Source organism: Nomascus leucogenys, chromosome 13 (genome assembly GCF_006542625.1).
Source record: "Nomascus leucogenys isolate Asia chromosome 13, Asia_NLE_v1, whole genome shotgun sequence".
NCBI classification, from domain to species: domain Eukaryota; kingdom Metazoa; phylum Chordata; class Mammalia; order Primates; family Hylobatidae; genus Nomascus; species Nomascus leucogenys.
In genome coordinates, this window is record NC_044393.1 from 99,069,440 (window position 1) to 99,084,683 (window position 15,244).

Sequence of the window (15,244 nt, forward strand, 5' to 3'; positions counted from 1 at the left end):
GGAGACGCCACCCACAGGGAATGCTGAGGAGAGAGGCGTGTCTGTCCTGCTGCGTCAGTTACGTCCAACCCGCCAAGCACTTCAGCCACAGCAGCTGCCTCTTTGCTAAAGTCACCTTCAGCTTTTCTGCACTTTTTCCATTTCTGAAGCACAAATTTGGCAGTTACCCAGAACATTCAGCGTTTACCGGTTGGTGAAAGTTAGCAGGAAACTTCGAGGAGTTTGTCCTCAGCAAGCAACACTGTGCCCCAACACCTCCTTAGTCATGTCTGGTGTGACTTGAATCTCTAATAAGCAATGGCACTTGCCAACCCCTCCAAACACTGATCCTTCACCTGATGCCTGAGGTTACAAGAGGATAGGCTGGGCTAAAGCAGCAGCAGCTGCCTCGGCAAGTGGGAAGCTAATTGGCTCAGGAAGGGATATTCCTAAGACCTCGGCTTTGCGAGCCCTGAGCTGAACAGCTCAGCCTACGATCACGCACCACTTCCTGTGCCCCTCTGGACTGCCTTTGAGGGCACCATGACAGAAGCCACTGAGCCAAGCCCAGCCCAACCCTCAGACCTGCACCAGGCTCTGCTCTCCCAGGAGGTTCTGTGCCTCCCGTTCAGCACAGTTCCTTTGCAGCTTCCTCATCCTCGCCAGCTCCACATCTCTGCAACATGCTGCCTCATTATGATGGCTAATTATTATTATAGGAAAACTGCTTGCTAACCAAGACAGAAGCCATACTGCAGCCACTCCTCCCTTCCAGGGCCATGTTTTAATTCCTCCCTGGGGTTCATCAGATGCATCTGGATAGCATCCCAATGGCTGCGGGAGGACTAGGAAAAAGGTCACCAGTGAGGTGGCACTGACAGGGTGGCTGAGAACTTAGGGCTTGAAGGTCTGGGATCATCTTTTAAGTTGTTTTCTGGCCTGTATCATGAGGTAACTTCCCCAGTGCTCACAACGGCCCTTCACAATTTTTTTCTTTTTGGAGACAGGGTATTTTGCTCTGTCGCCCAGGCTGGAGTGCAGTAGGGCGATCGTGACTCACTGCAGCCTCAACTTCCTGGGCTCAAGGAATCCTCCTGCCTCAGCCTCCCAAGTAGCTGGGACTACAGGCACATGCCACAATGCCCAGCCGATTTTTTAAAATTTTTTTTAAGAGCCTGTTGCCCAGGCTAGTCTTGAACCCCTGAGCTACAGCAATCCTCCCAGGCACAGGAACCAGCTGCATGCTTAGGAGCCAGTGCCTGCTGACTCCAATGTCTCACGTGCCTTGACTCAGAACATAAGCCTCGCCCCTGCCCCTCAGGCATCCCCAAAGACATGGACTGGCACTAGGCACATAGGTGCAACCCATTTCTCAGTATCTGAAAGAAAAAGCTCCCCCAGTGCCAGAGGATGGAGGACAGCTGAGTCCCTTCACTCATTGCCATGTCGCCTAATCCTCATTCCTCCATGCTCCTTTCTCCAGCCTGAGAATAACTCTTCCCTAAGGTCACTTAGAGCCCCACAGAAAGCCAGACTTCCCAACAGAAGAGTCATAATCCCAGGGCACCCAGGGCAACTTGACATTAAATAAAGCCCCTCTGCTAAGACTTCCATTCCACCTGGGCTGCTTAAGACCAGGAGACCACCCTAATTTGACCTTCCTGGTGTCCCTAATCAGCAAGTTCCATCTGATTATCTGGCTGCCATCACCTGGTAGAGCAGAAAGGGGAAGCGGAGCTGTCACATATGGTTGTGTTGCTGTGAGAGCCCTCTCCAGACTGTTTCCCTAATGACTGATTTTCTTGCCAGTTAGCATCTAAGTCTTTTGCAGCCAGACCTTATGCTATTGCTAATTTTAAAATAATGGTAAGAGGATCATGCTAAATTCTTCTGCTCTGGTTTCTTAGCAATGTCTCTTGCAGACTTTCAACTCACTTATAAGGTGTGATTATTAACATAAAATAATGAAGCTGATTATTTAAACAAGTGCCTCAGAATGCATTCTCTTTTTCTTTTTTTGGAAGACAAAAGTTAACAACAACAAACTTGAATTGTACTTGGATGTTTAGTAATTCAAAGGGATTAAGAGGCACCTTCTTTAAAATGCTACTGTAATAAAAAGATCAAGATAAATTGAGTTTTGGGGGTGGGAGGGTTGGGTTTTTTTGAGACAGGGTCTGGCTCTGTTGCCCAGCCTAGAGTGCAGTGGTGCGATCTCAGCTCACTGAAACCTCCGCCTCCCAGGCTCAAGCTGTCCTCCCACTTCAGCCTCCCAAGTAGCTGGGACTACAGGTGCATGCCATCATGCTGGCTAATTTTTGTATTTTTTCGTAGAGACACAGTTTTGCCATGTTGCCCAGGTTGGTCTCCAACTCCTAATCTCAAGCAATCCACCTGCCTCGGGCCCCCAAAAGTGCTGGGATTAGAGGCGTGAGCCACCGCATCCAGACTTAAAAATTGAGTTTTCATCGCTTAATACCATGCATATATGCAGCTTTAAGAAAATAGTTACTATTTAATCTTTTACTAAATCAATTTTCACACTAACCACTCTTTAACGATATACAATTATCTAAAAAATGCCTCAAAACAGTCACTTTGGAAAGCCCTGCGTTTTCCATTTATTTCAACATCGTTGAGCACTTGAGAGACACTAACACACCACATGTGTCCTCTTATGGCCCTTATGTTGTCAAGCTGCCAGGACTCCTACAAAGAAATACCTCTTCCTACAGCAGGGTAAGCTGTCACTGAAAAGCAAGTTCAATCAGGTTTCAGTTTCCGGAAGACTGTCCACCACCAGGGGAAAAGGTAGATCCCACGAGCCTGAATCTGGAACTTCAAAGCCCTCGGTGTAACCTCCCTCAGCCTTGACCATCAAAGGACAAATGAACAGCCGCCCAGAGGACGGTGAGCTGGAGCCCTCCACTCAGAGGCCACCTGGAAACTGGAAACTGGGAGCAAACCCCCCTGCAAAAAAGTATCCCCAGCTCCACCTCGGAGGCATCCCAGAGCACGGGAACAGGGTGGGGCCCACAAGCCTCCAGACTGGGGCAGCCACGGACAGGCCCCAACATTCATTCTACAAAATGAATGGTCTTGAGGCTCTCAGTCCAAGTCTCTGGTTTATCCTCCCCACTGCTCCCATTATTCTCTTTCAAATATTTAATATTTACCTTGGTTGTGCTAAAGTAAAAAAAAAAAGATAAGCATTTGTAGCCACATTGCCAGTGAAGGAGTGGGGCTTGTGCTCCCTGGGGAGGCGGGCGAGGAGGCAGCCACAATCCAGAGGCCAAGCCTTTGGGAAGAAGGCGACCTCCAGGGACAGAAGCAAATTTTAGCCCAGCCAACTCTGTCCAGAAGACATCTCCCTTTTCTGTGCAAAATCCTCAAACATGGGGTCTTGTGGGCTTCTTAGTGGCCACATCAGGTGCTAGGCACTGCGCTAGATGCTGGGTGGGAATAGACGAAAAGATGACCAGCATTCAGCCCTTCCCCTTTATGGAGGACAGACGAGCAAGCAGGCAGGATGTGGGGAGCCCCTAACACAGGTGCCAGTGAGTGCCGCAACCGGCTGAGAAACCTGCGGAAGGCCTCAGGAGCAGCAACGTCCACGCTAGGACTGGGAAGACAGAAGGGTCTTTCCACACCAAGGGTGAGGGAGTCTGCATCACAAGAAGAGAGCAAGACAGGGCAGATGCAAGAACATGGTGAACAGGACGGAAGCTCGCATGGCTGTGGCACAGGGCACATGGCAGGGAGGGGAGAGGGCAGGTGACTCTGGAAAGAAAGATGAGAACGTCTGTGCAAAACTGGCACGGAGGGCTTTGCTCTGCAGCCAAGGGGGAGAAGTCTATCTGTCCCTTCAGGACCAGCAGGCGTGTGACTCAAACCACTTGGGCTCACATTCCAGCTCCACTTTCAGGAGCGGGGTATGCTCGGGCAAGTCACTCAGCCTCTGGGGCTTTGGTTTCAGGTGGCTGGAATAATGCTTGCCGCAAAGGGCGTGCTCAGGAAATATCCACTGCTGTTATTTGTCAATGAAATGTGAGAGCTGCCACCACCCAGCTGAGCGGGGATGAGATCTCAGGTAAGGACAGATGCTGGAGACCAGATTGCACCTGGACAGGCAGGCTGGGCATCCCTCCGCGCCTGGGGCTCTGAGCACGGAGGTGGAGGCGAGAGAGGCCGCGCTACCCTCCCACTTCCGTTCCTGCTCCCAGCCCCTGACCAGACTCCAGCTTGGGGCCCTGCGCCAAGCTTCCACCAGGTGGTGACAACCACGTGGATCCCTTCCTCTCTTGCCACAGCTCCCTCCAGCTCCTGTCCTACCCTCTGGCTCTCTTGGTTGGGGAAAACCCTCAGCTCTGGATGAAAGGCCCTTAACAGCCAGGTGCCTAGCCCTGCGGGAGGGGAGGGACTGCACCACCACGGCTTGCCCTTGTCCTCACTACCAAACTTCCTGTCGCTCTGGGAGCCCAGATGAGGGCAGGAGCCAGGAAGCAGGCCTGCCTGTGGCTGGGCAGTGCAGGCCGGAGGATGGGTGGGGAGAACCTGAAGTCAGACGCACCTGCCACCAACTAGGGATGTGACCTCCAGCCAGTCACCGGACCAGCCAGAAACTGACTGTCCTCATGTGGATGCTAACATGCCCTCCACCGGGGTAGGGATTCAGGACACAAGGGCAGAACACCCAGCTGCAGACCGGACCCAGGGACCACCTGGCAAACGCAGCCACTGTGACTGCTGCTCACCCACTCTCCAGCCTTGGCAGGGGAGTCCTGGCAGGGACTTGACAAGGGGCATCTGGGCAACCTGGCCCATCCAGACTGAACAACTGACTCCGGGACACCCATGTATTTCTATCGAGGACCAGCATGGACAGGTTGCCCTCTGCTGGGCCCAGACCCCATCCTGAGCACAGACACACGCACACTCACACACACACATTCACTCCTCAGGAGCACCAAAATCCACACCAGACCTCCACCGCCCAGGCAGGGCCCTCACCTACGGGAAGATAGCTGACCGTGGTGCTGGCATGGTGCCACAAAGAAATAACCGGTGGCACCTCTGCTACAAAGCCAGGAGGGGGGCAAAGGCCCTTTCTTTCTCTCCTCTCTGTGCCCACCAACACCCAGCCCGGCTGCTGAACACGGAGTGGTGGGCATCAGGCGGACTCCCAGGAGGAAGACACTCTAAGGACAAGGGCAGACCATGACAAGGATGAGCTAGCACCAGGGAGCAGGGACTTGGCTCAGCTCACAGCCCAGCATGCAAAGAGCTTTGAATTTCGTGTGTACCTTCACTGCTCCCCGTAAGCCGCTGCCTGGGTCTGTCTCCTGCCCTGGGCTCCAGAGTGCATAAGGAGAGCCACGCCCCACTGACAACAAATCTAGGCCACCCCAGCTAGACCCCCACCTGCAGTGACAGTCACATCAACCAACCAGGAAGGCCTGTGTTAAACTTTCAAACCATGAGCAGAAGCAAGTTCACACTCACATGTGCATGTGTGTACATGTGTGAGACAGATCCTGATGTGCGTGTGTGTACATGTGTGGGACAGATCCTGATGTGCGTGTGTGTACATGTGTGGGACAGATCCTGATGTGTGTGTACATGTGTGGGACAGATCCTGATGCACAAACCTGTCTTTTCTGCCTGGCATCCCTCTCTGTCACCCCTCTCCCCCTCTGACCTGTGGATCCCTTCCTTATCCCTGTCTCTCCCAGGCCCTGGAAAGGGGGAGATCCCTTCCTTCTCTCCTCCCTGCTCTGGGCACAGGGAACCTTCCAGGCTGCTCAGAGACCAACACCCACCCCACCCAGGCATGGGCAGTGAGAACGGCACAGTTGTCTTTAAAACAGTCAACAGCCGGGCACGGTGGCTCACGCCTGTAATCCCAGTACTTTGGGAGGCTGAGGTCGGCAGATCACAAGGTCAGGAGATCAAGACCATCCTGGCTAACACAGTGAAACCCCATCTCTACTAAAAATACAAAACATTAGCTGAGCGTGGTGGCAGGCACCTGTAGTCCCAGCTACTCGGGAGGCTGAGGCAGGAGAATGGCGTGAACCTGGGAGGCGGAGCTTGCAGTGAGCTGAGATTGTGCCACTGCACTCCAGCCTGGGTGACAGAGCGAGACTCCATCTCAAAAAATAAAAAATAAAAATAAATAAAATAAAACAGTCAACAAACCCACCTCCAAGGGTCAGAGGTTTCAAAGACTCAGTGAGAAGCTGCTCTGAGGTCTCTGGAGGCCTTTGGCAGCTCCCTGCCTGCAAACCGGCCCAGCTGGGCACAGCCTGCCCGCTGCCCATTGGCTCTCCACACCAGCCGCGGTCATTGCACCGCATTCCTCCGGGGGCTGCATGTCCTCACAAGCCCAGCAGCACATGCACACACATGTACACACACACAGGCACTTGCACACACACCCCTCACTGTCCCCAAGATGTCTGCCTTGCCTTGCTCCCCGGTCATGGGAATGAGTCACCCTGAAGGTTGTACCCTCTTCAGGAAGCTCCTCTTGAGATCCAGGATCACAGCGGACCAGGGTGATACAAGTGAGGTCCATCTGCAGCCAGACACCAGGTGAGCTCTGGTCAGGGTTGGGGTCACCAGTGTGTCCAGGGCCCAATTGTATTGGACAAGATAAGGCTAAGTTGTGGGTGGGTGGGGCAGCCAAGACTCAGACCAATTTCAAGTTAGGGTCAACGCGGGCTCAGGAACTGGGTGAGGGAGACAAGTGCAGGGCTGCTTCCACAGTCAGTGTGAAGCCAGCTGTGGGAGCCAGGGTGCCTTGCCCAGCAGAGGCACATGGCCCTCAGGGGCTAGACGCCAGGTCAGTGCCCCATCAGGACTGCCTCTAAATGCACGTGGTTCAGGGGGGGTTTTGTTATCTTGAATCCAGGGCCCTATAGAGACAAGATTCTGTCTCCCTGGAGATGACCTGTGTCAGCCCCCAGGGAGCATCCCCACTGCACACACCCAGACCTGGATATAGGGGCAGCCCTGTGGGCCTGGGCATGGAGACAGACCCGGATTCCTGTGCAGCCACACCTGTGCATGTCCAGACATGAATACAGGATACAGCAAGTAACATTTACACCCTCCCAGCACCACTGGAGTCTCCTCAGGATAATTATTTATTATTCATAGTCATCAGCATCTTCATTAATTATTCATATGATCCTTAATTATTATCCTTAACAATAAGAGCAGTAAATAGCAGAAAAGTCCTTGAGGTGCCTAAGGCCCAGGGCCGGGTGCCTCCGGGCAGTTAGACCAGCTAATGCCCTCAGGGCAGTGGGGGGACCACAGGCCCCACCTACTGCCGGCCCTGCCCCTGCCCCTCTCACTGGGGCCCAGGGGACTGCAGGAGAAGATGGTCCCAAGGGCTGGGGGAGGAGCTGTGCTTTCGAGTTCCTCTCCCCTTCCACGGTCAGGGCCTCCTGAGCAGGGCCTCCAAGGGGAGCGGCCCAGCAGCGCCTTGATCCCTGGGTGAGCCACATGTCCACACTGGGCAGCCCCACTAACTGCCTGGGTCCGAGCCGTGTCTGTGCAGGGGCTGGGAGGTGAGGGCCCCCAACTGGCCCGGTAGGGAGAGGCGTCGCGTGGGGCCATCTTGGGGAAGCTCTGGGGCCCCCGGGGGCAGCTCCTCACACGCCATGAACTGGGAAACCTGCAATACACACAGAGCATGGGCAGGCGAAGAGGCCATGGAGGAGGAGGAAGGGGAGGGAAAGGAGCAGGAGAACCCGGGGACACAGGATGGATGGGAGGACAGGAGGGCCGAGAGGAGAGTCAGGTGGGCAGAGAAGCTGGAGGGGACAAGAGCCAAGGCAGCGAGAGCAGGACAGGGGCCACCAAGGGGAGGCACCAAGGTGGGAAGTAGAGAAAGGCACTCTCCGAGAGCAGAAGCCAAACAACAGAGCTGGGAACAGGGAAAACCCTAGGCCCTTGTCTCTTCCCGAGGGAATGTGGCCGCTGAGCCCAACCCAACCTGGAATAAGCAGTCTCTGTGTTGGGACATAAGCTGGGACAGAAAAAGAGACAAGATTCCTTCCCGCAATCCAGAAAGAACTCGGGGACCTAGAAACAGAGGCAGGCTGGCGGCCAGGCATCTGAAGGCCAGGGAGAGGGCCAGGGCAGGCGGGAGGGGTTTGTGGGTACTGAGCGTCTGCTGGTGAGAGCTCTGCGGGGGCGGCTGCGAAGGGAGACTGGCACATTTGCTGACGTGGGCCCTGGTGTCTGCAAACAGGAGCAGGCAGCATATGGGAGGGGGGAGCGGATGCCAAGGGAAGTGGGGAGGGAGCAGATCCCAGGCCGCCTCTGGCAGCCAGAGGAGTCCCCATCATGGACGCGGAGGTTGGCACAGACACCGCCATCCTGCAGAGGCCAGGAACATGCAGGTCCACCCAGGAGAGGACAAGGGGCAACTAAGGCCCATCTCTAGCAGAGGGGGCAAAGCAGGCCCAGGAAGTCCTCCCCTGGAGGCTTGGCCTCTGCACCCTGGGAAATGCCAAGCGCCCTCAAGATGACCCTGTGACAGCCAGTGCCAAGGGCAAGGATGGGCAGGACAGTGAGACCAGGCAGTGTCGCTCAAGGAAGGGACCCGGGACCCTGTCCCTAGACACTCTGGTATGCAGCCTCCACCGCCAGGTCTCGGGCTCAGTCAGTTCTCCTTGGAGAGCACCCGTGGCCGTGACACAGGCGCCACAGTTGGAGCTGGCTCTTCAGGTGATGCTCGGGGGCCTGGCAGTGGAGGCTGTGGACACTAGGGGAGTGAAGCTGCGGGCCATTTAGCCTACAGATTCCCTGCACCCAGCTGTCTAGGGGCTTTGGACGGGGGACTCTCCTGCCCTACCCTGAGCCTGCAGCTCCTGAAGCAGCCTTCCTCCAGGAGGACAGGGGTGGAAGGAGGGCAGGAACAAGGTTCAGGGAGTCTGGGCCACAGAGCCCAACAGAAAGGCAGCAAAGCAGGTTTGGGCTGGAATCAGGGAACAAGTGGGTAGGGGTACATTGAGGAAGCAGGGCTGGAGCTTACCTGAGAAAGCGAGTCCAAGGTGAGTGTGGGGAGGGGGCTGCCGGGCAACAGTGGGGATGTGGAAGTGGGGACAGGCCCCGGGGTGGTCACAGCACTGTAGGCGGGCGGGACCAACGTCATCTGCCTCTGTAGCAGCTGCAGGACGGTGGCCATGTCTGCACTCAGCCGGGTCTCCAGCCTGGGGCAGGAAGCGGGGGATGCTCAGGGAAGTGGGGACACCAGTGACGGCCTCCGCCGGCAGTGGGGAAGGGGAGGGGAGAGGGGCAGCCGGTCAACCCAGGCCCTCTGCGTAGAGGTGTGGCAGCCCCCAGCTCGGCTCAGAATGGAAGAAGGGGATCCAGCTGCTGCACACACAGACAGGCCCTCTCCCTCTACCCGACAACACTGCCAGGACCTGGACCACACTCCAGGGCGTGCCCCCCCACCCCACCTGCACTCCCTCACCTGTTGAGCTGGCGCTGGAGGGCGTCCAGCCTGCTCTCCACATCGCCCCGGGGCCGCCGACCCGGGCTGGAGAGGGGGATGTTGAGGAGACTGGGGGTGGGGGCGGGGCATCGAGGGAGCTCCTGGTACTGGCGGCCCCGACTGTCCCCCCAGAAGCTGAAAATGTTGGACACTCCCGAGAAGGCGCCTGCAGCCAGAGAGCAGAGCTGGGTGAGCGAGGTAGAAGCCCCGCCGCTGCCCCGCCCGGTCCTCCCTCGCCCGCCACCCGGGATACCTGACAGGGGGTTGCAAGTGTCGCTGCTCTTCTCGCAGTCCTCCATCAGGGGCTCCCCACCCGGCGGCTCTCCGGGGGGCCTGGGGCTGGAGAAGGGCATCAGGCGGAGGGGGCTGGAGCTGCGGCCTGGGCCCTCATCCTCACTGCTCTCAGGGCTGGAGGGGCCACTGGATGGGCTCTCCCCCCACGGCCCCCCCGGCCGGCCCCGGCTACTCGGCCCTGCCCCCGCCCGGCCCGGCCCCAAGGCCGACACCTCCCCTGGCTGCTCCATGTCTGTGGGAAACAGAGAATGGGCCTCAGAGAGGGGAGGAGAGCGGAGAGGAGGGGGCGAGGGTGGAGGAGGGGACAGGAGAGAGCCTGAGAGAGGACTGGGCAGGACGTCCTGGTTTGTCCCCAGTCGCTTCTTCTGCTATCTTGCACCCACTGTCAAGCCGACCGAGAACTCCCGGGACCCCCTGACTGCCCAAGCACCGGCAATGGTGCTTCAGGGGTTGGCGGATCTCTGGGACTGTGGGGCCTCAGTCCCATCACTGGCTCCCTGGCCCTCCTTTGTCCTATGTTCTTTCCTCCTCATCAATTCAGGGCAGTGCTCACAGAGACCCCAGCCCTGTGAAGTCCAAAAAGCCTAGGCTTGCCCTGGAGGGTGGAAGAGGGCTTCCTGGAGGAGGTGACAGCTGCAGGGGCCCTGAAAGATGGGCAGCATCTGGACAGCTGCGGTGTGGAGTGGGCACACTGGAGGAAGGGATGGGAAGGTCTGAGGCCTGGGTAAAGCAGACACGGCCCACCCCGCCTTCCGGCTCCCAGCCTCACCTTGGCCCCGCCCTCCCCCTTCCTCCCCTCCGCCGCCTCACCCTTGTCCGTGCGCCTGCGGAAGGACAGCTTGTGCTTGCGTTGCCGACTGAAGCCACCCTCTAACTCCGTACTGCCGGGGGAGCCCGGGATCATGTTGGTCTGGAACCAAAATCAGTATCAGGGCCCTTTGGGTGCTCTCCTGCCCCACCAGGGTCAGGCCCCAAGCTCCCTCCTTAACACAGAAAAAGTAGGGCTGGGCACCCCAGCTCTGGGGAAACCCTTCCCTGCCCCCAGTGTGACTCTGCCCCAGGCCAAGACTGAGTTTGGGACTTTTGTAGCCTGCTCTATGATACCATTTGACAGACAGGGCAACTGAGACAGAGAAGCATCACATTCAATGTCACACAGCAAAGGGGCAGCCACACAGCTGGAAGCAGGAGGATGGGCTCCAGCTCAGGGCAGCCAACTCACATCTCGCAGGTTGAAGGTGATCTCCAGGCTGGACCAGAAGTGGTCGGAGAACTCAGGGTACATGTCCAGCACCTCCAGCAGGTCGTCCCGATGGATCTTGTGTAGGTCACAGTAGGTGAGGGCCCGCACGTCCCCGTTCGACTTGCCAGGCCTTGCATATAGGTTCAGAGGCTCCCCAAAGATGTCATTCTTCCCTGGAGGCCATGGAGAGGACAGGGAGCTCAGCCCCGGGGGGGCGGCATCCAGGCAGCAGGCACCTTCTCCCGGCATCCCCACCCCAGGCAGAGCATGTCCCCTCAACTGGGTCGCCTGCCAGCCGGCCCCCAACTCACACAACCAGGGAAGGAATCTGCCAGCCCACCCTCCTCAGCTCCCAGCAGGCAGGACAGTGCCAGAGGGGCTGGCAGAAGGGGTCAGGAGCCCAGAGTCTCCCAGCAAATGAGACCCAGCCAGCAGGACTACCCCAAACCCCAGGCCCCAAGCACCCTCTTAGCCAATCACTGCACCCTCATAAGCAATGTTCTTCAAACCAAAGATCAGAACACAGTAGTGAATCAAAACCAGCATTTTTTTTTTTTTTACTGAAAGAACATACAGTAGTATAGCTTAGCACAGCACAGAACAGAAATGCTAGAATGAACCACATGCAGTAAGGCCCAGTGTTATGTAGTGAAACTTTGATTTTAGTTGTGTGGGGGTGTGTATTTGTGTTTGTACAGAGCTGAGAAACAAAATCTAAAATGTCCTACCATCAACTATGGTCGAAAGAGTTTGCTATATCTGCCCTGAGGCACACAGGGCCGAGGGAAGGACAGGCAGAGGGGAGGAAGTCCTCAGTGTCCAGACACACCAACCCACCCACTGTGCACAGGCGGGGTAGAAAGGAAGTGGGGGGAGGGGGCAGGACTCCCTTTGCTTTGGATATGTCAAGGGGCCAGGCAGGAGGCTGCAGGGAACCACATGGCCCTTAGTGAAACCAAATGCCGAGCTTCCAGGCTAGCATTTCTTCCTCTACTGCCCAGGCTAGAGCATCTAGATTTGATCCTACTTTAAGGAAGCAAAAAGTGTCTGTTTGTGGCGGATCCTGAAGGGAAGGAGAACGTGGAAACCCCAGAGTTCAGCAGCCCCACCCCACGTGGGGCTCCTCTCCATGGCCCCGCTTGGAGGGCCTGAGTTTAGGTGAATTAAAGGAGCCCAGTGACCCTGCAGGCAGTCCCAGGTCCACAGCCCCGGTGACTGCATATTCAGAAGGCTCGCACCTCTTGAGGCTGCAGAGGGCATTTCCAGTCCAGTGCCCGCCCCCCACCCCATACCCAGGATGGCCACGACGACGTCGCCCCGCAGGATCTCGATGGAGCCCCGGGAGATGAAGTACAGGGCGGTGAGCAGGTCCCCAGCATGCACCAGTGTGTCCCCTGGCGGTGCATGTGTGGTCTTGAACTTCATGGCCAGCGCCCGAAGGCAGCCCTTGGTGGCCCCTCGGAAGGGTTTGCAGTGCTGCAGCAGTGAGCGGTTCAGGTGCAGGCAGATGTCAGCCTGCAGGCACTCAGGGAAGCCCTTCAGCACCTGGGGGCGGGGTGGGGGCAGCTCAGCACACCCTCCCTTGGGAACCCCCAACCCGCACTCCACTCCACCATCCCACCCCTCCATGTCAGAGAAATCTCAACCTCCAGGCCTGGGAGATCTCAGAAGCATCAGGGGGCCCAGTGTCTTGGGAAGGACCTGGGACCCCACTCCAGCTTCACTACCCCTGGCTGAGCACCCTTGGGCTCTAGACCTCCATGTTCTTATTTGTAAGGCATAGAGACCATTCCTGCCCTGGGCTGTCATAAGGATGTAACCCCATCGCCTATGTGACATATACCTCCCACCCCAAAAGGGGAGCTCTCCAGGGAAGGGGTTCCAAGGGCTTCCGTTTCCTCACAGGCAAAAAGGGGCAACGTGCCTCCAGGGTCCTTACTACTGACTGTGACCGCCTGAGACTTGTTTGCTGTGCCAAGAGGCTCCCCTCTGCCACCCCACTCTTCCCAGCCTGCCACCCACTGACCACGCTCTGGTGGCCTCACCGCGTTCATGTCGATGCCGTTGGTGTAGGACCAGGCGTGCTGGAAGTACTCCTCGAGGCGCTGGCGCAGGGGATTGGGGATCTGGTGGAAGCGGATGAACTCCCGCACCCGCAGCATCTGTGTGTGGTAGCGGGCTGTGCCCGAGTACAGCCGCTGGATGATGGCCGACACGTTGCCGAAGATGCTAGCGTACATGAGGGCTGGGGGCGTGGGCACGTGGGGCCGTCAGCCTCTGCAGGGACCCCACCCACCCACAGGGACCCTACTCAGGCCCCGCACCAGGTCAGTGTCTCAGTCTCAGCGTCGACATCCCCTCGAGACGCCCTTGTACATCTGCGCTCCAGCACACCCCGCCCTTCAGTAGTCCCCGCCCTGGTGACCCAGCCCCCACACCATGTCACGATGGTGGCCCCTGGAGTCTCTAAGTCCCAGGGGCCTCACTCTGGCCCGGCTAGCAGCCTCAGTTTCCTCCAACTTGGGTTCCTCCACCGTGGGCTCTCCCCGCCGCCCGCCCCTGGGCACACTCACAGCCAATGAGCATGACGCAGATGGAGAAGATCTTCTCTGAGTTGGTGTTGGGAGAGACGTTGCCGAAGCCCACGCTGGTGAGGCTGCTGAAGGTGAAGTAGAGCGCTGTCACATACTTGTCCTTGATGGAGGGGCCGCCCAGGCCACTGCTGTTGTAGGGCTTGCCTATCTGGTCGCCCAGGTTGTGTAGCCAGCCGATGCGTGAGTCCATGTGCGGCTGCTCCATGTTGCCGATGGCGTACCAGATGCAGGCCAGCCAGTGCGCGATGAGCGCAAAGGTGCACATGAGCAAGAACAGTACGGCCGCGCCGTACTCTGAGTAGCGATCCAGCTTCCGCGCCACGCGCACCAGCCGCAGCAGCCGCGCAGTCTTCAGCAGCCCGATCAGCTGGGGGACAGGGAAGGGGCACATTCCGTTGACGAGGCAAGGGGGGCAAAGGAGGAGGGGAGGTGCTGCGGCCCTCAGAGCGGGCATCAGAGGTCAGATCCCCAAAGACTTCCTAGACCCTCCTCCTAAGAGTTAAAGCCCACGCTGGGCCCAGCACAGGTGTCTCATTAATCTTAGTGCTAGCTTTGAGACAGAGGCAGCCCCCAAAGTGTGGATGAGGAAACAGGGGCACTGACAGGTGCAGTGATCACCCTAGGGTGCCTGCCCACTCCCACCAGCTTCTAGGGCACTTTGGTGTTGCCACAAAATAATGGCCCCTTGGGGTGGACAAATTAGAAAAAAAGTGTCCTGTGTGGCCCTCTGCAACCTGCGAGGAGCTTGTATGGAGAGAAGGAGCATAGGTTTGCTGGGGTACCCACCTTGCCTCTGCAGCTGCCTTGCCACTCTCTCCCACTGTCTTTCTCTCTCTCTCTCTCTCTTTTTCTCTGTCCTCCTCGCCATCCCCTCCACCCCACTACCTCCCACCATATTCCTGGCCTCTCCTCTCCCTGCACCATCTGCCTTCTTGCTGACCCCACCTCCTCAGAGCCAGAGCCGAAGATGAGCAAGTCGAAGGGGATGGCGGCCACCATGTCGATGAGGAACCAGCCCTTGAAGTAGTGGACGGCGATGCGGCCGGGGTGGCTGACCACCTCCTCGTTGGCATTGACGTAGGTGGTGCGGAAGTTGATGAGGATGTCCACAATGAACATGATGTCCACGATGAGGTCTACCACAGCCAGCGGCTGGCAGGCGTAGCCACACTCGGTAGCAGGCGGGCCTTCTTCCGTCTCCTTCAGCAGGAAGGCAGCCGAGTAGGGTGTGAAGACAGCCGTGTAGATGACCAGCAGCAGGATGAGCCAGTCCCACACAGCCTTGAAGGGGCTGTAATGCAGGATGGTCCAGCGGTGGATGCGCGGTGCCTGCAGCTTGTACTCAGGCAGCACGTCGGCGCCGAGGGACAGGACCTGCACCCGGGGAAGGCGGAGGTGTGGGTGAGGAAGGCCATGGGACTTCGGGGGCAGGAGCGATGACAACTCTGCCGGGGCCAAGCAGAATGAGGAAGAGGCCAAAAAAGCTTAAATCAGAACGCCCACCCCTCTGCCAAGCGACCACAGTGAATGGCCACCCCCAGGTTTGGGAATCATGGTTCCCAAAATGCCACACAGCACAGGACTGGCTGCAAACAGTTCCAACAGTTCCCGGCAGATGTG

The 15,244-nt window shown here is 57.6% G+C and overlaps 1 protein-coding gene across 5 annotated transcripts in view; it reads right to left on the reverse strand.

The window, feature by feature from the left end:
- Positions 1 to 7,108: 7,108 nt before the first annotated feature.
- The window catches only part of KCNH2 (potassium voltage-gated channel subfamily H member 2), a 34,103-nt gene continuing 25,967 nt past the window's right edge, over positions 7,109 to 15,244 (reverse strand). For 4 of the 5 annotated variants that reach the window (XM_030826148.1, XM_030826147.1, XM_030826149.1 and 1 more), the window contains 10 exons: positions 14,570 to 14,998; positions 13,604 to 13,991; positions 13,076 to 13,275; positions 12,323 to 12,575; positions 11,010 to 11,203; positions 10,598 to 10,697; positions 9,747 to 10,019; positions 9,473 to 9,659; positions 9,029 to 9,206; positions 7,109 to 7,663 (listed from right to left, as the gene is read on the reverse strand). In XM_030826148.1, coding sequence (XP_030682008.1) covers positions 7,514 to 7,663; positions 9,029 to 9,206; positions 9,473 to 9,659; positions 9,747 to 10,019; positions 10,598 to 10,697; positions 11,010 to 11,203; positions 12,323 to 12,575; positions 13,076 to 13,275; positions 13,604 to 13,991; positions 14,570 to 14,998 — 2,352 coding nt within the window. In that variant the 3' untranslated portion in view covers positions 7,109 to 7,513. Of the gene's footprint in view, positions 7,664 to 9,028; positions 9,207 to 9,472; positions 9,660 to 9,746; positions 10,020 to 10,597; positions 10,698 to 11,009; positions 11,204 to 12,322; positions 12,576 to 13,075; positions 13,276 to 13,603; positions 13,992 to 14,569; positions 14,999 to 15,244 lie in introns of those variants that run through there. The other variant, XM_030826150.1, reaches the window with a different exon arrangement.